Source organism: Canis aureus, chromosome 3 (genome assembly GCF_053574225.1).
Source record: "Canis aureus isolate CA01 chromosome 3, VMU_Caureus_v.1.0, whole genome shotgun sequence".
Taxonomy (NCBI): Eukaryota; Metazoa; Chordata; class Mammalia; order Carnivora; family Canidae; genus Canis; species Canis aureus.
This window is the reverse complement of record NC_135613.1, coordinates 47,753,436-47,775,406: the sequence shown is the minus strand read 5'-3', so window position 1 is coordinate 47,775,406 and position 21,971 is coordinate 47,753,436. Positions and strand designations below refer to the sequence as shown.

General features: G+C 50.2%; 1 protein-coding gene across 2 annotated transcripts in view; it reads right to left on the bottom strand.

Moving 5' to 3' along the window:
* The window catches only part of ALKBH5 (alkB homolog 5, RNA demethylase), a 26,295-nt gene extending 4,324 nt beyond the window's left edge, over nucleotides 1-21,971 (bottom strand). The window contains exons 1-3 of one of the 2 annotated variants that reach the window (XM_077892384.1): nucleotides 20,113-21,959; nucleotides 10,504-10,584; nucleotides 605-760 (exon numbers count right to left, since the gene is read on the bottom strand). In XM_077892384.1, coding sequence (XP_077748510.1) covers nucleotides 605-760; nucleotides 10,504-10,584; nucleotides 20,113-20,882 — 1,007 coding nt within the window. In that variant the 5' untranslated portion in view covers nucleotides 20,883-21,959. Of the gene's footprint in view, nucleotides 1-604; nucleotides 761-10,503; nucleotides 10,585-20,112 lie in introns of both variants that reach the window. The other variant, XM_077892385.1, reaches the window with a different exon arrangement.

The following is a 21,971-nucleotide window of genomic DNA, read 5'->3' as shown; positions in this document are numbered from 1 at the left end:
CTAGCTGAGTCTAGTACCCCAGGACATAGCCAAGGCTGCCCTATCACAGTCTCTAGACTTTGTTCGGTCCTCCTGTCACCTCCGCCCACCCTTGCTCTGCTCACCAACTCCACTAGCCCCTGAAAGCAGCACCCTCTTGCAGCCTCAGGGTTTCAACCCAGTACCTCCTGCCTAGACAGGCATTCACGCATAGCTTCCTCATCCTTGTTGTCCCAGCTTAAACATGTCCCCAGAACCCTTCCCCTACCCTTCTGAAATGGGTCCCTGCTCTGCTGTCTTCGTCCCGAGCTTCCTTAACATTTAAGTATAACCCACAAGAGTGTTTGTCCAGGTGGACAGAGAAGGAAGTCGTGGGAGGCCCACAATGCATTCCCCCCTTGTCAGAATCTTGGCCCAATCCTTGCTCTCTGGGGGTATAGGCAGTTGGTCCTGGGTTAGGTGGGAATGCCACCAATGCCACTGACCTGGAAGCAGACATAAAGCTTGGAAAAGTAGGTAACCAAGGCTCCTAACCACCCACACCAGGGACCCCCCCGCCAACCCATTTCACTCCACAGCCAGGCCATTTGTTGCTGTCCTTTGTTGAGAGTCCTAAGCTGAGTACCTGTGGGCAGCATCAGGGTCTGCCTTGCGATGGGACCGCTTGGGTTTCAGAGCAGGGTCCCTGTTGTTTCCCGAGAGACGATCTGAAGCATAGCTGGGTGGTAACACAGAGCTGCTCAGGGACTTTGTTTCCAACCGGGGTGCATCTAATCTCGTCCTGCAAAGCAAAGACGCATGGGGGTCACCAATGGGCCTGTGGGGAGGGTGTGGGCCCCATCAGACCAATTCTCTCTCTGGGCCAGAGAGAGGAGGACCAGCAGTCTCTGTTCTATGCCTCAGTCTCCTCATGGTTCAACTAGGTCTGGCTGACTTGCAAAGATCCTCCTTCTTAAGTTCAGGCTTAGGAGTAGGAACACAAACACTTCTGTTGAGACGTCTAATGATAGAGACCTGCTGCACCACGGGAAACATCCAGGGCTCTCTCAACTGGACTCACCCTACTCAGGCCCAGAAGCTCTCCAGGGGCTTCTACTCCACCTGCAAGAGTACTGAGGGCCCCCAAATACTCCCCAGCAGATGCCTTCATTCTTCCTGAAATAGCAAGACAGGAACGAAGGTTCCTCTGGCCCAGGCCTACAAAAGGGAAAGAAGACTCCCTACTCTATCATATAGGAACGCTAAGGTTGTGGCAGAGCCAGAGAGCCCAGGCCTAACTCAACACTGACACTTGGCTCTGATCCAACCACAGGCACCTGGCAACTTATGCTGGTTACAGGATGCTGACCAAGTCAAGGTAAAATCCCCACCTAGCACACTAGCTGTGAGTTTTAAGGAACACACTGCCCAGTAAAGGGAAAACATGCAAGTATGGATGGGGGAAACAGAGAAAGTGAACAAGGAGGTGGTCCAGGGCAGTGATAGGAGTCCTTTATGAAGCCAGGCCTGGAGGAAGCTAGCCTGGGAAACCTCAAAGACGCCCTGAGACTTCTTGTGTAATTTTGAGAAGGCTAGCAAGTCAGGCTGGTGGCATCAAGGAGCAGGAGAGAAGTCTGGGATGGAGAGTTATGGGGACACATCTGGCAGAAGGTGCCCATAGGCAACTGTGCAAAAAATAGTCACTTGGTTCTGAGAAAGGTGCTGTAGTCAGAGCAGAGCATCCTCACAAGAACACTTCAGGGAAGACAGCGGGAGGGAAATCCGAGAGCTGCTCTGGATTAAGCCACATGGTGTTCTTGGTAACAACTGCATCCAAACCTCACAGGTTTCTCTACCTACCCCCAGTTGAGGTGCTATAAAGAAATGAGGAAAACTAGGTTGGAAAGGTGGTAAGTCAGAGGTCCTAGAAGTCATGGGGGAAAGGTTTAAGCTCGGGTAAGACTCTAAGCCTGACAAGCAGGAACCACAGGGCTCTGACCCTGAGCAGGGGTCTTTCTCCTAAAGCCAGCAGATGGCACCTTCTAGCTGAGAACCGATGTTTGAACACCCTCCAGCCCAAAGTGGTGCATAGACCAGCACTACTGCGACTTTTCCCTGCACTTGTCCCTGCTTGTTTGCTTTGGCCCCATGGACAGGAAAGCCAGAGTAGTCAGCTAACCTGCCTGGCCCACCAGTCTCTGCCTCTACTCTCGGCACTCCAGGCTCAGGAAAGTAGGACCAACCTAGCAGAAAAAAGGAAGAGGATCAAGCCCTAATGGTGCCACTTAGAATCCAGGCTAGTTGCCATCCCTTTTTGGGCCTACTTCTCCATCTAAGCAAAGAAGGGAGAAAGTGGCTGGCCCTAGGGTCTCTTTCAGTTCTAAGGGTCTAGAAATCAAGTGGCCTCTTTTAAGCCATGATTCTTTTTTTCCTTTAATGATTCATTTGAGAGAAAGAATGATCATAAGTGGGGCAGGGGCAGTGGAGAGGAGAAGGGGGGACAAGGAAGGGGGGAGGGAAGGGGGGAGGGAAGGAGGGAAGGAGGGAGGGAGGGAAGGAGGGAAAGAGGGAAGGAAGAGGGAAGGAGGAAGGGAAGAGGGAAGGAGGGAAGAAGGGAGGGAGGGAGGGAATATCTCAAGTAGACTCTGTGCTGAGCCTGAAGCCAGATGCCGGGCTTGATCCCACAACCAGAAGATCATGACCTGAACTGATACTGATACCAAGAGTCAGACACTTAAATGACCATGTCGCCTAGGGCCCCTCAAGGCTAGAATTCTAGAGAAGGATAACAGGAAGAGGTGGTGTGAGGAAACACCCAAACACAAGGGTGGGGATTAGAAATCACTGGAGCCCCAAGGACCTCCTCTTCTTTACCAAGCTAGGCCTCATCCCTCCCCCCCCCCCCCCACCTCCCCGCAACCCTTTCTGGCTGAGAGGTCCAAGTGGCAGAGATCAGAGTAAGACATTAGCCATTAAGCTTGGCTTAAAGGCCTCCAAAGGTATCAAGCTTTATGTAGGGAAGTCCCCCCTCTGGCACGGTGGAGCTAACTCCAATGCTAAGCCCCCACAAATACCAGGAGCAGGTGAGGTAGCTCAGGGCAGGAAAACCACTGAAGGATGAAAAAGCCTCAGTGAAGCCCTGGTGGGCAGGGCTCTGCTCCCTGCAATTGTTTCCTCAGGTGACTGACAGATGGTGAGAAAATGAAGAGCAGAGTCACCAAGGGGAGAGCCTGGCCCACACACCTCTGGGGCTAGAAAACACTGAGCACATCCTGCCACAGAGGCAGAACCGGCAGACACTGATGATCCCTGGAGGGGCCCCTGCCCTTCTTGAGCTGCCTTCTTGGGAGGCCAGTCTGGGCAGGCAGGGGCAGTGGTGGCAAACCCCCACCATGGACGCAGGGCCACTGGAGAGGCTAGGGAGACGGGGGGACGAGCTGAGACTAGACAGGCCAAGGACATGGACTGGCTCTACTTCTAACTGCCTGAGGGAGGCAAAAGGTGTTCCTTACACGTGACAGTACCACTGCCTTCAGGAGGCAGCCCTCCAAGAAGGGATGATCGGAGGTGGCCCTACCAAAAACCCTGCCTTCGGTACGCACTTTGGGGATAGTATAAGCTCTGGGGGCTCAAAAAGTGCTCCTGACACATCCTCTGGGGTTGTTAAAAGTACATCTCAGAGGTGCCTGAGTGGTTCAGTCTGTTAAGTATCTTCCTTTAGCTTAGGTTGTGATCCCAGGGTCCTGGGATGGAGGCCTGCATCAGGCTCCCAGCTTCACAGGAAGTCTGTTTCTCCCTGCCTCTGCCTCCTCCTCTCTCTGCCTCAAATGAATAAATAAAATCTTAAAAAAAAAAAAAAAAAAAAAAAGAGAGAGAGAGAGAGAGAAAGAGAAGAAAAGAAAGTACATCTCAGAACAGCTGGAGAAGTTCCTGCCTCCCACCACTTCCAAAAAGCTACCATGCTGCAGGAAGCCAGGCTAGAGCCAAGATCCCAAACCCAGTGCCCACTGGCTGCTTAATTTCTGAGAACACCCCACCTTAAAAGCCAGCTAACTTCCAAGAAGCATACTAGGCCCCCTCAGGGTTCAGCAAACAGATCCACAACCTTGAAGTCAGGAAGTTCTACCAGTAAGGGCTGGGTCCGGGCCTCCTCAGGTGGCAAGAGAAAAGGAGACCTGCCTTACAGATCTGAGTCAACATCAAGGGTGGTTACAGCAAGGCACTCCAGGTATGGAAGGTCACCCAGAGTGTCAAGACAGCTCCCAGGACAAAGCAGGCATTAGACACAGGTACTGGGGAAGGCTAAACAAAGGGAAGATGACTTAGCATTAATATTAACGCATTAACATGTGACCTGAGGGGCAAGGGAGGGAGGTGACTGTCCCAGGAGGTCTCCTCACATTCCTTTCTCGCTCACTGAATCCTCTAGAGAAGCTGCTGAGGAGGATTATTCCACTGTAAGGATGGGAAGCAATACTAAATCAGAGAGCAAGTCACTGGCCTAAGACCCACAGCTACGATCCAGGGATGGCCTCTGGAGCCAGGCGGACTCTCGGTCTTACAACAAAGCAGACTGCGGTCCAGGCAGACCAGGAACCAGTCTGCCCCTCAGGCCAATCATACTCAACTTCTGGCTCCACCCTCATACCAAGCACCTTTGTGCTTACAAAGCCCGGCTTTCCCAATGGAGCAAAGAGGCAGTGTGGCAGGCCTGCCTGAGCACCCCCTTGTCTACTGAGTGACCTCGGCTCTAGGTCTAAGCTCTAGGACCTGAGTATCAGATTCCCACAAAGCCCAGAACTGTACCGTTGTTTCTCCTGCAATAGTACCCCCCGCCCCCCACCCCCGACACCACTCCCCATCTTCTACCAAAATCCCTCCAACATCACACCTCGCTCCCTGAAAGACAGTTCTTCTACATCGGTCTCTGGAGAGCCTAAACAGCATGTGAGGGATATAACCCAAAGAGAGGGCACCTCAAACCCATGGTCCTAGCAGAATTTCCAGCAAGACCTCCAAATTCAGACCTACAAGATAACAGGCCCCAAAGACCTATCCAGATCATTCCACCTGATTACCAACATGTCATACCACATACCTGTAAGCCAGAGCTCCAGAGGACAGACCGCAGGGCCCGCATCATGGGTACCCAGGAAACCCCTGTACAGGCCTGATAAGGTACTGATCTCCACAACACCAGGGGGCCAGACAACACACTTGCTTTCCCCAGACTGGGCCAATGAACAACGAATCTCCAGGTTTCTCTTTCCTCCCACTCGCTGTGTTTCTGCTGCTCACACCACCTTACACCTCGACTGGACACAACCTTCCTCATCCGCTACTCCCAACTCATCAAATTCAGAGAGAAAATATGGTGAGGAAGGGGTTAGGAGAAGCACATAGCATTCTTGAATTTAACCACCCCTAGTACCACTACTAACCCAATTTACAGGTGAGAACACAGGACTCAGATAACCAACTTGTATTCAGTGAAGAATGGGCAGAGCCAGGCTGGGAGCCTAAGCCAGTTTCATTCCCAGGTGACCTCACTGCTCTCCCATTCCTCATGCAGGGTATATGCACATGGACGCACACACTCACTGGACCAAGAAACAAAGGTGAGCTAACCTTTGGCCCAGGGGATGAGAATCATGGAGACAAGCAAGGGCACCAGTCTTGGCAGGGCAGCGTCTCAGGCCAAGTCAGGGAAACCAAGAGCTGGCCACTAACCCCTGGAGGAATGAAGCCCAGAATGTACCCTTCACTCATACACACAGAGCCTCACTTGGGCTACTCTGCTTTCAGGAACAGTCTTCCCCGACCCTGGAATTCCTTGGGTCTGAAGGACCAAATAAGCCATTTAGCTCAGCCTCCTACAGTCTCTCTCATGCAAATCCCTCTCACCCCACTGCTTCCAGGTATACATCAGCCTTGGTTAACATTTTGCAAAGGAACCTCTAGCTGCTCTTCCCAGCTTCAACCCACTGAGCTGAGCTCACTTAACCAAAAGCAAAGACGTGCAGGCTGTTAACACTGCCTTGAGCCACTTTATCTGATTAAATGAAGAGATTAACCATGCAGGAAGACAAATCTTGTAGGCAGACCTAAGGCATCCCTGGGTGCCTCCTGAAAAAACAAGGGACTGGGTGGCCTGGCTACCAACCGAAGGCCCTGGAGGCCCACAAGCCATTTCCTGATGATCAAGTGTTGATCTACAACCTCCTTCCCATACCTCCCCTCAACTACGGAGATCCTCTATACTTTGCACTTTCCAGCCTTTGAACTTACCGGTTTTTAGTTTGTTTTTAAGAATTTTTAAGAATTTTTGAAAGATTGTGTGCACATACGAAAGAGAGAATGAGCACATGGAGGAGCAGAGAGAAGCAGATTCCCCACTGAGCAGGGAGTCAGACACAGGGCTCGATCCCAGGATCCCAGGACCATGACCTGAGCCAAAGGCAGACATTTAAACTGACTGAGCCACCCTGTCGCCCTGAGCTTACCATTTCTGCCTGGCTAGCAAGGTCTAGCTCAGGAGCTAGATCCACCAATCCCTGTCCCAACCCACGCCCCCTCCCCCCCACCATGCCCCACCAAGATAGATTTTTAAATTTTTGTTTGTTGTTGTTGTTTGGTGGGCCCCAGTAAATATACTTTGTTCTTTTTTTTTCTGTTTTGTTTAAATATTTATTTATTCATGAGAGACAGAGAGGCAGAGAGACAGGCAGAGGGAGGAGAAGCAGGCTCCATAGAGGAGCCCGACACAGGACTCAATCCTGGAACTCCAGGATCACATCCTGAGCCGAAGGCAGATGCTCAACCAACCGCTAAACCACCTGGGCATCCGTACTTTGTCCTTTTACTCTGCTTGTGTTGGCTGGCATCTTGCATGTCAGTACTATTACATACCAGCAGAGCTAGGATCAAGATCTTACTCAGCCATTTACTGGTTGTGGCCCCAAAGAGACTCTAACACTAAGCTGCAGCCTCATTCAATGGGAACCCTCAGGTGGTCACTCCCAGCCTCCTAGTCCTCCCTGTGAGAAACAATGGTACCAGTCACATGAAAACTCAGCACCAACTACATTCAAGGGTGCCGCATCTTGTTGAATCAAAAAGCACTTGGTGGCCACCTACCCATTTCTCCCCATGAGGCACTTAAAAGCACTGTCCCAGCTCTGACTGACCTGGGTGCCCTAGGCCCTTCCCCAACAACCTGTGTAATTTTTACTCAAACTTGAGAAGGCAGGACTGGCTCCATCCCCTCTGCCTATGAGGAGTATAGGGCCAGGCTCAATGCCTAGATTCCACCCATCTAGGATGCGGCCTCACCAGCAAGTCAGTCAAGTACTCGTCAAGGCTACATCCTTGATGTCTGGGGAGTGCTCCCTTTTTCATCCTGTCACCAGCTTGTCCTTTTCTTTTTCTTTTTTTTTTTTTTTTTTAAGCTTGTCCTTTTCCAAGATAAGCCCATACAGCTACTGTGGAGCTGTTCCTCATTTGCCTGCATTGTCCTCCTCATCTGGGCTGGGCCTACATGAAGAGCAACCTCATCCCCGCCCCCATAGAATGCAGAGTTGGAAATTCACAATATCAAGTATGGGCTATAACTGTCTAAAGGGGGAGGGGGTACACTGACAGGGCTATAGGTACATGTTGATGCTTCATGCATGTCGGAACAGTTAACACCTGAGCCCCGAAGGATGGCTAGGTCAACCAGTTTCCACTGCATATGTGGGTCATCTGCAGGGTAGGATGTGCAGAATAAGATGAACATGTTAGATACAAAAACATTCCCATCAGAGGCCACATTGCTCCAAGGGCCCAGGATACAAGTCCATGGACCACACCAGGAGTTCTAAGTACTTTAGTATGAGGAGTACCAGACAATAAGAAAACTCTAAAGAAATAAGGCTGGATGGACAGGCAAAGCCCAACAAGGAGCCTGGCTTTTATCCTGGGCCTCTCATCTGGTCCCCTGAATTGTCTCCCTACAGCTGGGCAATATTCTAGCTCAGCTGACCTGGGGCAGCAGAGGCCATCTTTCCACTCCTCCCCAGCCCCCTCATATCAAAGCTCTGTGCTTCTGTTCTCTCTAGCCCAGTCTGTGACTGGCTCCTGGGCCCATTTGAGTCAAAGGGTCAAAGGGCATCAGTAACCCACCAATGATCATTCTCCAAGGTCAGACCACTGTCCAGGGGCCCAGCTGGCCAAAAGGCTTCAGGGGGACCTGGTTAACAGTATAGGCTCCTAACTCCACTGAGAAGCATCCAAGTCAGCCAGCCTGGGTAGTAAGGGAGCCACTATTCAAGAGGGAGGAAATGGAAGAATGACCTGACACTCCAGCTCTGGCCACTTCATTTGCACGTCCAGTGAAGACTTCCCTAGGAGAAGTTATTGTGGGAGGCTTGGGGGGGGGGGGGGGGACGGACACCTGGGAGGTTGCTACTCTGGTTTTACATCACTCTGGGAGTTCCTCTTCAAGTTCCTAGCCTAAGTGGGCCATTTGGTCCTGGCTGCAGCTGGAAGTGCTAGTACAGCCCGGGAAGAAATGACTGGGGAAAAGAGGCCAAAAGGGAGCTACAGTCTGGGTTCCATCACTTCCGTATTCTGGGTTTTGGCCTGTGCTGGAAACCACGGGAAAAGAAAGTAGAAAAGCAGATAAAAACCCTTCTTCTGAGGAATTCTGAGAATATTCTTAGGCTAGAGGGCAAGATGCTGCCAGTTCCTAAACAGACCCATGTCTGCAGCTCCTAGATGTGCCTGGTGCTCTTTCTACCTGGCCCCCAGGATGGTTGTTCAGACCTCTACCATTCCCATTCTACATATGGTACAACAGAGACTCTGAGTTTTGACTTGACAAAGTGGTAGAGCCATACCAAAGAGACTTCATCCACCACAATATTTTGGAGTTCTGGCCCCCAAAGGTCAAGATACTCAAGTTACAGACTAAAATTTAAAAAACGGAAGCCAAAAAGTAAGGACATACTTTAAAAAAAAGGGGGGGCGGGGAGAGAACTCCAAATGGCCAAAGCTAGAATTACTGGAGCATAAAAGAAATACCCATAAATCCATACTGATATAAGTAAACAAAGAAGTAAAGAAATAAATGAAGGCAGGAACAAAATCTCTTCACAGAAGAATTCCAAATAACTTGGGCGGGGAGCCCCCGTTCAGGGAGGTGGCGCTAACTCCCCCACTCCTTATGCGTGGGCTGCACACAACTTCCCTCCTCAGATAAGGGAAACGGTGACTTTAGAGTATAGAAAACCAGTGAACGCAACCTCAACCAGGTGTTCAAGGTCAACATCAGCAGTGAGAAGTCCTATGTGCCCTGGATGTGACCAAAGAGAAGGTAGCCTCACCTCTGTCGTCTTCCTCCCCCAAACCCCTATCAAACCACGAGAAAAATGCCTCATTCCAAGGGAGAGATATTCTACAAAATACCTGACCAGTCAGGGTCATCATGAATAAAGCAAGTCTGAGAAACTATTACAGCCAAGAGGAACCTAAGGTAACATGATGACTAAACGTAATGTGGGGTCCTGGAACAGACAAAGTATGTTAGGAAGAGACTAAGGAAATCCAAATAAAATCGAGACTTCATTTAACGATAACATATCAATTATTACTTTCTTGACTGTAACAAACACATCTCACTAGTATAAAACGTTAACAATAGGGAAAGTGGTATGTGGGGTAAATCAGAGACTATACTATTTTCACAATTTTAAATCTAAAGCTATCTTAAAAAAATAACATTTTGTTTTGTTTTTCTAATTTAAATAAAGACGGCAAGCTATAGGATACCATGTTCCAGTGCAGGGGGGCGGGGGTTGGTCCAGGCACTGGTTCTGCTCTCCCCAGTGAGGTCTATACAACCCTGGACAATCATCTAGCCTCTTGGGGCTCTACTCTAAACACAGGCTTGTCTTCACCCAGCACCTGTTTGGCTCAGTCCATTCACCCCACAAGCAGAAAACCAGAAGTGCTAAAGGGGCTAGGTCTGGTGATGTTGGTCGGTACATCCCTGACTCCCTCGCCAGAAAGGAGACAGCAACAAGCTATGCAACTATTAAACACTGCAGCCTAACCTCCCACCTTCCTTTCCTCTTCTCACTCCCTGCTCCTCCCAGAAGTGAAAACCCAGGCATTTTTAAAGCAGGCTGCTAAAGCGCAGTCTAAAAATAATCACCAAGAGCACATGTGACAAATCAGAACGAAGAAGATGGAGAAAGAAAGAGGGGGAGGGGTGGTCTGGAAAAGGGGTCCCCAAATCTTCTCTCAAGACTGTATGCAAGAACACTAGGAACATGTGCTTCTGCTCAGCCCCAACTCCCTAAAGTCACAGAACTTAATTTTCCAATGAAGACAAAATAGCTTTTTCCTCAAAGAATTAAAATAAAAAAGTATGAGACCTGATAGCCTTTTCCTCTCCCCAGGCTTCATGCTGCTATGCTATTGATACAGAGGAGCCAAGTTCTAAGGGAATCCAGCCCTACATCTCCAGACAGGCCTGCAGGTGCCAGACACCGGGGCACTTACTTCCTGAGGATGATGACCGCTCTGCGCTCCTTGATGTCCTGAGGCCGTATGCAGTGAGTGATTTCATCAGCAGCATATCCACTGAAAATAAACACAGAGCATATGAGCTTGGAAAGGGAACAGACAACCAACGTTCCTACGGGGTGAAGAGACAGAAATATCGTCCAGGTCTTATGGCTACCTCTGCCTTGTTATTTTGAGAGGTTCAAGGGTCTACATGGAAAGGGAAATCACCTGTTAAGTTCTAGGATGCGCCAATCAAGAAAAAAATCTAGGATGAGGCAAAGGCAGGCTTGAAGACAGAAACCACAGCAGGAGTCTCCCCACACCAGCCAGAAGCCCTTCTTGTCAAGGGCACCCCAAGAAGGTATACCTTTAGTCACTCTACAGGCAGTTAGAGCGACTCAGGCCAGACCCTGGTAAGAAGACAAGAACTGCATCTCCTCTTCTTCCCTCCCTGGCCCCCACCCTTCAACACAAAGAGGAAGCCAAGGCAGACACAGACAGCCCTGAGTCACCAGAGAGAACTAAGGCTGCAATGTTCAAAAAGAGAATTTGTCTACTTGAAAACAAGCTTTCAAAAATCTCCACTTGGGGGGATCCAAAATCTTGAAGACAGCTGTGTTTGGGATATTTTAAGAATTCCCATCACACTCAAATATCTATTTATTTTCATCAAGTTACATGATTTTAAAAACTGCTTAGACCAATGAACGTGGGTAGATGACTGTCCTCTTCACAGCTAACATCTTTTGGATTTGAAACTCTGGAAGCAAACTCAGCATCCTGAGCCTCCTCACATGCCCTCACCAAGGAGCATGGCACCTAAGAGGCACTCATACCCCAAGTTCCTCCACAGAGCTGAGGCAGCTCTACACAGCCATTCACATGCTCAGCCACAGGTGTAGTGGGAGGTGGAAACACCTCAGCCTTATCTTGCTCAGCTTCCCCCTGACCACCCTGGACCACAAATCTTCCTCTCCATGGCTACTAATCAGCTCCCCTCTCAAGAGCAGCTATAACGACACCCATATAACTGTTAGAAACAAGGCAGGCCTGGGAAAAACTCCTCTAAATGGCTAGGCTGCTCCAATATGGAGAAGAACTAGAAGTAAAACAAAATATAAGAAGTCCAAGAGGGAAATCCCTTCTGATTTGAGGGAGACACAGAACCTTTAAAGATTTCCCCTCCAAGCTGCTCCTAGACCAGATGTTTTGTTTTCTCTGTGAACATCACTCCTAGAAGAGACTATGAACAAATATCCACAGTCAAATCAGTTTGGAACATGTTGAAGAGTTTATTTTATTTTTTTAAAGATTTTATTTATTTATTCATGAGAGACACAGAGAGAGCTAGAGGCAGAGACACATGCAGAGGGAGAAGCAGGCTCCATGCAGGGAGCCCGACGTGGGACTCGATCCCAGGTCTCCAGGATCACACCCCAGGCTGCAGGCGGCACTAAACCGCTGCGCCACCGGGGCTGCCCCATGTTGAAGAGTTTTAAAAAATTTTTTAAAAAGCATGACTACATTAAGAGATCTGAGAATTATTACAGCAGAAGAATCTGCTGACTGTTCAACTGAGCACTGACCAAAGAACCTTCTCTCAAATAACACCTATTAATACCTGTAAGCCTACAGTGAGAAATGTCACACTGAGATAGAAATGGAGAGACCTGGGAAGCCCTGGTAGCTCAGCGGTTTAGCACCGCCTTTGGCCCAGGGCATAATCCTAGAGTCCTAGGATCGAGTCCCACGTCGGGCTCCCTGCATGGAGCCTGCTTCTCCCTCTGCCTGTGTCTCTGCCTCTGTCTCTCATGAATAAATAAATATTAAAAAAAAAAAAAAAAAAAGAAGAAGAAATGGAGAGACCGGAGTTAGAATCTGAGTTTTGTCATCTTACTACAGCATTGTGTGACCTTAGTGAGGTCACATGCTGGGCCTACGACTGTTTCTGCATCTGTAATAAGAAGAGCAGTAGAGAGACACCTGGATGGCTCAGTGGTTGAGCATCTGCCTTGGCTCAGGGTGTGATCCTGGTGTCTTGGGATCAAGTTCCGCACTGGGCTCCTTGCAGGGAGCCTGTTTTCCTCTGCCTAGGTCTTTCACGAATAAATAAATAAAACCTTAAAAAAAAAAAAAAAAAAAAAAGGAACAGCTGTAGGTTTTGGGTGTTCATCATGCTTTACAATTTAGGTATTCTTTTATGACCACAAAGATTTCATATCTTTTTTTTTAAATTTTTATTTATTTATCATAGTCACACAGAGAGAGAGAGAGAGAGAGAGAGGCAGAGACACAGGCAGAGGTTGAAGCAGGCTCCACGCACCGGGAGCCCGACGTGGGATTTGATCCCGGGTCTCCAGGATCGCGCCCTGGGCCAAAGGCAGGCGCCAAACCACTGCGCCACCCAGGGATCCCCAAGATTTCATATCTTACTTTGAGAGAGAACATGCATGTGTGTGCACAAGCCAGGGTAGAGGGTCGGGTGGGGAGACACATGGACACATGGGATTAGATGGAGAGAGAGATCTGCACTGAGCACAGAGCCCAATGCAGGGCTCAATCTCATGACCCTGAGATCATGACCTGAGCCGAAATCAAGAGTCAGATGCTTAACCTACTGAGTCACCCAAGCACCTCAATGATAAGATTTTTTTAAACATTTTACTTATTTATTAGAATCAGAGAGAGAGAGAGAGGCAGAGACAAGAGACACAGGCAAAGGGAGAAGCAACTCCATGCAGGGAGCCTGACAAGGGACTCAATCCTGGGCCTCCAGGATCACACCCTGGGCTGAAGGTGGCGCTAAACTGCTAAGCCATCGGAGTGGCCCATAAGATTTTTTAAAAAGGGACACTCTTCTTCCCTTGCAGGCAGAATTAGAGTTCTAGGACTACATGGTTGGTACCCTTGGAACCTGTAGGCCTGTAGTGAAAATTGTTAGATAATGCAGTGTGCCTGGCACAGCACTCCCATTCACTAAGCACATGACACAAGCCAGCCAGCCCTGGACCACTGGGGAGCAAGCTAGAGACTTTGGTTCAGTACCTGCCAAAGAAATGTGATCTGGGTTCCTCTTGCAGGGATCTGCCAGCAGAAAAGACCCCATTCCCAGGGCTAAGAGTTCCAGAGCTTGTTCTAGGCTCTCGTCACTCCACACTGGAGGAATGCAGGTGTGGGGTACAAGACAGTCCTGTATAAACACAGGACACACACACACCCCCCCCCACCCGCCCCGCAAAGAGCTATGTCCAATTCCCCAAAGGTACTCCAAGGCACATTTCTAAGGCCTGTTGACAAGCATCAATCTGTTTGACATGGTTATAGGCATACTGGGGCCCTCACCACCCATCTTCAACAAGGAACCACATTCCTTAACGCAGAAGGAGCAAACCCAGATAGCTGTCAACCTTAACTGTCCCCACCTCCCAAGGGCTCCAGAATGAATAATAAGCCATGCCAGAATTCTGCAACTGAGCCCTGGCCTCAGAAGAACTAGTGTGGACAGAGAACACACTTGAACTGCTCATTTGCACTGGTCTTCTAGAACTTCCTGTCAGCTGCTACAGAGCCCACTGACCCCTCCTCAGTATCTCAGGTTCCTCTGAGAGCAGGAGGCTCTGAGTCCTGGCCGAGGGAAGCTCTTCTGGCTAAACTTCAGCAGAAAGTATCCAGCAGAGACCACAGAGGATTATTTACTGCTAAGGAACCTACTTACTATAAGGAAAACTGTCTGAAAGTCCAACTCTGCCAGCTTGAAACTTAATATGCCCTGGGTTCAGGCCTTATCCTTGGCATGAAAAATTCCAGTGCCTCCTGCTCTTTGTTTTCACAGGGACGGGAGAAGAGGAAATACTTCATGCTGGTCTGCCTCCTGCTCCCTGCCTGGGCTGAGCCCTTTCAAGCTCCCCCCACCCCATGTAGCGGTGACCAGCATGCTATAAACATTAAGAGCAATAGACCTGGTTCTGTCACCCACTAGCACCCTTACCCTTACAGTGACTAGTTTTTTATTTAACAGACAGACCAAGACAGCACAAGCAGAGGGGGCTGCAGGCAGAGGGAGAAGGAAAAGCAGACGCCCTGCCGAGCAGGGAGCATAACCTAGGACTCGATCCCAGGACCCTGAGGTCATGACCTGAGCAGAAGGCAGATGCTGAACCGACTGAGCCATCCAAGCACCCTGCCTTTACAGTGACTCGAGAGTCTTTCTTCTCCCCAGGGAAGCTTTCCTCAAATCCCCCAGTCTGGGGGATACCATACCTCCTGCCTACCCACATATCTCTCTCTTTTTTTTTTTAAGATTTGTTTATTCATGAGAGACACACAGAGAGAGAGACGAGAGAGAGAGGCAGAGACACAGGCAGAGAGAGAAGCAGGCTCCCCGCAGGAAGCCGGACATGGGACTCGATCCCCGATCCTGGGATCATGCACCAAAGGCAGGTGCTAAAACACTGAGCCACCCAGGCATCCCCCCACACCTCTCTACTACTAGGTTTGGCCTTGTGGAGATTGTGTTTTCCCTGTAAGACAAAGTGCTGCAAAGACCTTATTCATCTCTGTGCTCATGAAATCTGTGTTGAGCTCAATTGTTCTGTTGCAAATCCTTCCTCAGAGGATTAGGTGCAGATTAAATGAGCAGTCTGAAAAACTTTTTCTAAAGGACTATGCAGGACTGTACATCTCTCCTCTAAGGACGGTTTTGGGGACAGCTGTAGTCAAGGCACATTCCCAAGACAGTCACCATTCCCGATCTACTGTGCACCCCACCCAGGACAGAACAGAACCAGAGGTAGAGGGACTGGCCAAGATCACCGGGACTGCCTGGCAGCCTCCCTACAACTGCAGTTACCTGTTCTGGGAAGCCCCCAACGAGCCTGCCTCACACTGCTAATGGGCCAACAGGACTAAGAAACTTAGGTTTTGGGGGACAGTAAGCCAGCTATCTGGGCACAGGGGTGGGATTTTGATCTCACATTCATAACCAAACCCAACCTTCTAAAATGACATATGGCCTAACTTTATGAGAAGTCCTGGGACTTTCTAAATACATAAGGAAGGTCAACCTGCTCCAGGTTTCTCTACACATCAAGATATAATTAGAGAGTAGCTAAGCACAGAAAGCAGCTCGTCTCTAGAGACATCTTACCTAAACTTCAAGTATTCAGTAGTGTAAAAGAAATTCAATCTTTGATAACAACTCTATGCCATCAATAGCCCCATTTTTGCAGAGAAAAACTAAGGCCCACAGAGATTAAGTTACTTACCCAAGGTCAAACAGTGGGGACACTGGAACTCTAATCAAACTCTTGATTTCACTATCTATGCTACACAGATTTTTGGTTTTTTGGTTGGGGGACGGGGTAGGCAATAAGGAGTAGAGAGAAAACCACCTGTGTTTTCTGGTGACAAGGTCCCATCTATCCTGAGGGCCTCATTGGCCTCAGGAAAGGACATTCACATACGACCACTTTCAAGGAAGAAGTCCACAAAGGCGAGCCCAAACCCAAGAGAGCTAGCACAGTATCTCAGTGATGGCTGCACATCAACTGCCCAGGCGAAAATGGCCAGCCAGCCCTGAAATTTGTATGGCCTATTTATTTTCTCCTTGTTCTGAGCTTCAAGATTAAGACCGCTGTTCACCTGCTAACTTCCTTTCCTTTGCTGCTTCTGCCATCTTGTTAGGCCTGGCAGAACCAAGGCCAGTCAATCTCCTCGGCCCAGAGCTCCTCTTGAGGATGCACAGCCCGGACTTCATCCTGAGGTTCCTCCCCCCTCCTGTGGAACCAGAAGACTGCACACAAGAGATGTGGCCCAGGACCTATGTGCCCTACTTTCCCGACTATTTTAAGCCAGAAAGCTAAATTTTGCTTTCAAACAGCTGAACAAGATCAGCTCTTAGCCCAGAACAGACAGGGGTGCCCACTCCACCCAGTATCGGTTATTACCTAGAAGCTACAGGCTGTGTTCACCTCTGTGTGTCCCACGGCTGGATGGTAACAGTCACTTCCAGATGGGCGGCTAAGGCCTGGGTCTCTGGGCATGTAGCCACCACAACCAAAGACCACGTAACAGTGATTAAAAAGTAGCAGCAAGTAAGCAATTAGCCTTGAGGTAATTATTTTAATTAATCCAACTAAAATCTGTTTTAATCTGCCCGTTTACCCTATAGAAAACAGGAGAAGAAATGTGGGAAGAATGGATATGAAGGTAAAGAGATATTTATTTCCTCTAAAGAACAGCATTGAGAGAACCCAACTAGGCTCAACGTGAAAAGGTTACCAACAAAACAAAAACAAGAAAACTGGGGTTGAAAAGAAGTTTAAAGCACTTCAGGAAGGGTCTGTGAGGCCTTGCTCTAAATGCCACATTTGGACATTGCTGAGTCAATGTTTGTCACATGCTAACGTCTACACTGACAACTATTAAATATAAAACCATATTCCTGCCATGTAACCTTGGTCGAATATAGACTCCACTGCCACCAACAACTGAGGAGTCTGATGAGAATTACCAGAACCCCTCCGCACCTGCAGAGAACCACTATTTTCCTCAGACCCTCACTTCCAGTATGCAGATTTACAGCTCATCACTTCCAAGCTAGGATACCTACCAGGAAGAGCCCAAGCAGCATTTTAAAGAGAGGCACTACTATAAAAGGCAGGTGTTCACCCACCTGCACACCAAGTAAGCTGAGAGTACCAAGTGAGCAGGTGCTACAAGATTAAAATTAGTAAGAGCATCCAAAATCCTAGAGCAGTGGCTCTCAATTGGGATGATTTTTGAAGCCCCACCCTGTGGTATCTGGCAATATTGAGACATTTTTGGTCATCATGAAGGCTAAACTGCTATTTAGTGAACAGAGACCAGGGATGCTTCTAAACATTCTACAGTGCACAGGACAGCCCTTGCAAAACAAAGAATTGGCCAGCCCAAAATGTCAATAGTACTACCACTATTGAAAAGATCTGATCTAGTGCTTTCCCATTGCATGCCTCACCAGAACCTATATTTCAGGTTGAATCTGAGAACTAAAAACGATTTCCATTAGCCACAAGTCAGCATCTAGCAGGCCCCACCTTACATACACCTCCTCTCTGCTACTGCCACCAAAGCTGCCGTGCTCTCCCTGAGCATTAACCAACTTCTTTTTGCCGCTAACTTATAGTTGCCATTCAAGTTCTACACCTTATTTCCTCCTTAAAAATTCTAATACTAGGGGGGGAATCCCTGGATGGCACAGCGGTTTGGCACCTGCCTTTGGCCCAGGACGTGATCTTGGAGACCCGGGATCGGATCCCACATCGGGCTCGGATCCCACATCAGGCTCCCGGTGCATGGAGCCTGCTTCTCTCTCTCTCCCTCTCTCTCTCTCAATGTGTGACTATCATAAATAAATAAAAATTAAAAAAAAAATTCTAATACTACAAAATGGGTCCCCCTCTGCAAAATACTCCTGCAGTTACTTTCCTGGGCTTAGCTTAACTGTGGCTTCCACTAGGCTGTGAACCCCATGAAGGAAAGAGCCGTATTTTAGGCTCCACCAAATCCCTAGCCCCTTCCCCACCCAACAAGAGGGCAAGGGAGTATTAAATGCCAATGTATGAAAGCAAATACCCATTTAAGTGCCTACCCTGTACCGGGCTCTGTATAGACACCAAATCACCACTTTTAGTTCTAATAGGTTTTGGAAGTTGGCATTACCCTCACTTTACAGATGGGAAAGCCAGCTCAGAGAACGCCCACGAGATCCCAAAGCAAATGAGAGCCGAGCTGGATTCAAAGCCTGGGGCAGCACTTTTCAGGACATAGCTGAGCCTCCCACATTAACTCCAAAGCCAAGTCAGAATCCAGGAGTTGGAAGGGACTGGGAAAGCTTTAGGACTTTACTCTTCCAAGGAAAAGATGAAGAAAATTTTCCTGATGATGCAATCCTGTTGCTGATCACTAACAGACCTGCATTTTAAGAACTCGAAACTTCTGCTCTTCAATAGAGGGGTGTGTGTGCGCTGGAGAGGGGAAAAGTCTCAAAGTCACAAACTGCCTCTTATGATCACCCCTACTACACACCCAACCACTATTAGATCTCCTGATGGCAACCTATGACTATGCGGAAATTAATATGCCCTTAAAAAACTAAATAGCCTTTGTGTGAAGTCCTTTTAGCATCAAGAATCCTTCAGTGAAGTCAGACGCCAGACTGCCTTACACAGCAAGCCACTTGTGAGGGTCTGCCCTGGAAATCCCATCTTAAAGGGCTTTGCTAAGACATCAATCTGGGAGCACCACTTAGATATGACAAATTTGGAAGCCCAAATGACAAAGGGGGCACTTGACAGATAAGTGGCTATTTAAGTTTCAGATGTATAAGGAAGCCAAAGTAATACTTCTGCTATCACTGATTTCCCAAACTTCCCCATCAGGAAACCTTGGGATTTCACAAGGCTCTGCTGCCACCCCAGATAGAGAAGCAGGCACAGCTGTTTAACCCAAATGAGATGGATGACCTGCCTCATACTAAGAGGGCTCCAGGGAACTCACTTCTCCCCAGGACCAGGGCCCATAGCACAGACTTCAGAGGTTATTAAGCTGCTCACAAAAACTCCATGTGTCCTGATCCTGGACTAGAATTCGGTGGTCAACCAACCCGATCTGAACAGCTGTAGTCTAGAGCTCCTAAGAGGTTTTGGGGATTACTGAAGTACAGTGCTAGGTTACTTGTTTTAGGGCTAGAAGGAGACAGCCTCCAGATAAACTTTCTGCTTCGTATAAACAAAGGTGTTCCAGCAGGCAATCTTCCTGGGGGCTAGGGTACGGAGAGCTATTTCTCAGCAGGACCTGGGACCCAAAACAGGCCAACAAGCTAGTTCTGCGGCTGACAGAACTCTGTAGTTCTGCAACTACAAAGTCAAATATCAGGTAAAGAGACTTGCTTTATTTGGTTTCATATAGCACCAGTAACAGGTAACACATTCTTACAAAGGGCCAACAGGCTCTTCTGCAGCCAACAGGGGTTGAATTTTCAGAGTTGGATGCACTCTATTTCTGCCCTAATCACTAATCTGTTCAACTCTAGGGAAGTCACTCCCCATGTTAGGAACAAAGAATGTGTATCTACTACTCTCAAGGACTTTTCTCTGCATTTTCTCTTAAGGAATCCTTAAACGGTTCCTCTGTTTAAAACAACCCAAAACGGCAGAGCTGGAAAGACTTTCAGATAACAGCTCATTTTTTAAAAAAATAACAATTTGGAAACGGAGGCCCAGAAAAGAAAAGGGACTTGCTAAAGTCATACACAGAAAGAGACTGAAAATCTGAGCCTTCTATAAAGATGCCTTTGTATTAATTTTGGCCAAGTCTGTGATCACACCAAACCTGCCCTCAGGATATAAAATTCTAGATTGGTTCCCTGACCACTTCCTACTTTCTTCCCACACATGTTTTAAACACAAACCCCTTTTTCCTCTTCACCCTCCTCTCCCAGAAACCAGAAGAATGGGTCAGAACTGTAAAAGCGCGGGCTCCTATTTGCTGCTGCCTCCTGGGTGAGAGTGAGTAGCTAAGGCAACAGGATGCAGGGCCGCCCCCTCCTCCCAGATGGGTTACCTGAGCACAGTCACGCTTCCTCTGCGCACCGGCAGAGAAAGCACAGGTTCTGACACCCGGATAGGCTTGAACTGGAACTTGCAGCCGAAGCAGAGCGCGGAGTCGCTGAAGAAGGACACGGACACGATGGGGCGCTCGAAGATGTGGATGGGGTCCACGTGAGAAACGATGCAGCCGCCGGGCTGATAGTCGTTGATGACGGCGCTGTTGACGAAACCCTCGGGAATGACGCGGTGCTCCACCAGCTTCTGGATCACCAGCTGATGCACCCACTCGGGGATCTCGTCCACATCGCCCGGCGGGTAGAGGCGCTCCTGGCCAGGCCCGCGCTTCTGCAGCTGGGCGCCATACGTGTAGCCCTCGCCGAAGAAGTACTTGTTGCGCAGCGGGGCCCGGTCCACCGTGTGCTCGTTGTACAGGCCCTTCTCCGCGCGGGACACCACCTCGTCGATGCGGGCCTCGATCTTGGCGCACTCGTCCTGACTGAAAAGGCGCATCTGGCGAATGCCGCTCTTCACCTTGCGCGCCTCCTCCTCCTTCTGCAGCTGCTGCTCCTCATAGTCGCTGCGCTCGGGGTCCGAGTCCTCCTGATACTTGCGCTTGGCCCCGGACACCGGGTAAGGCTCGGCGGCGGCGGCGGCGGCGGCAGCGGCGGCCACGGCGGCGGCGGCGGCCGCCGCTGCCTCCCGGCTGCCCGCCTTATAGTTGTCCCGGGACGTCATGGACTTGAGCTTCTCACGCAGGTCCGTGTAACCGCTGGCGGCCGCCATGGCCCCCGCGACGCTGCTCTAGGGTCCTCCGGGGCGGGAGGGGCGGCCGGGCATGGCTCTCGGAGGACGCGCCCCGGCGCCCCCGGAGGAAAGGGGTTCCTCAGCGCCAGGCCCCCATGCGAGGCCGGAGGACCCGGCGGGGGGCGTCGAGGGGGCGGGCGCGGGGTCGGGCCTCAGGGGCGGTGGGTCATGCAGCGGTGGCGGCAACGGGACTTCCTCCTCCGCCGCCTTCTCCACGTCCCAGAGAGCAAGGGCGCCGGCAGCGCCTCATGCCGCGGAGGGCCGCTGCGGAGGTCCGACCCGACTCCCAGCCAGACCCTCGGACGCCCGGCCCAGCCCGCACTTTAAAGCGCTCCTCACGACGTCACGGGCCGTCCGCCCGACGTCCGCCAGCGCCGCTCCTCAGCGGGCTCCTCAGCGCGCACGCGCAACGCCGCCGGCCACCGCGGCTCCGCGCGCAGCGGGCATGCGCGAGCGTGTAGGCCGGGTCACTGGAGGCGCCGGCGCAAGCGCAGATGGGGACCGCTCGGCGTCCGCCGCCCCTCCCCCACTCACTGAAGAGCTCCGAGGGAGCACCCTCAAATAGCAACCTGCCTCCTTGACGCGCCACCTCCGCGACCGAAGGGCTCCCTCCACAGGGGTGCGCTCACGCTGTCAACGCCGTCGCTATGCTGCGTCACGGCATCGTCCAAATGGTCGAAAACGCCTCAGCCTTCAACGCGCAACCACCGGGGAACCGCCACAACCTAGGCTGCCCGGTCACCGCCCCCTCTGCCGTTTCCAGTTCTTTCATTGGGTCATCGGCCAAGCCCCGGGCGGGTCCAGACGGGAGCTTCCGGAAGTTGGTTCGCATTCATGTCTGTCAATCAAGCGGTCGCCTTGGCTACTGCGTCCGTCACTTAATTAGCTGCGTGGAGGGCGTCGAGGACCCCTGAAGGGTGAAATGGGTGGCTACGTAAGTGCCTGAGTGGAGACGCCAACGGAGAAAAGCCCTCAGACTCTTTAGGAAACTTCTGAAACCAGCGGAAACTTCTCAAACTGTGGGCCCGAGAGCACCGGGCCCCAGCTCTGCGTCCAGACGGCGACGGC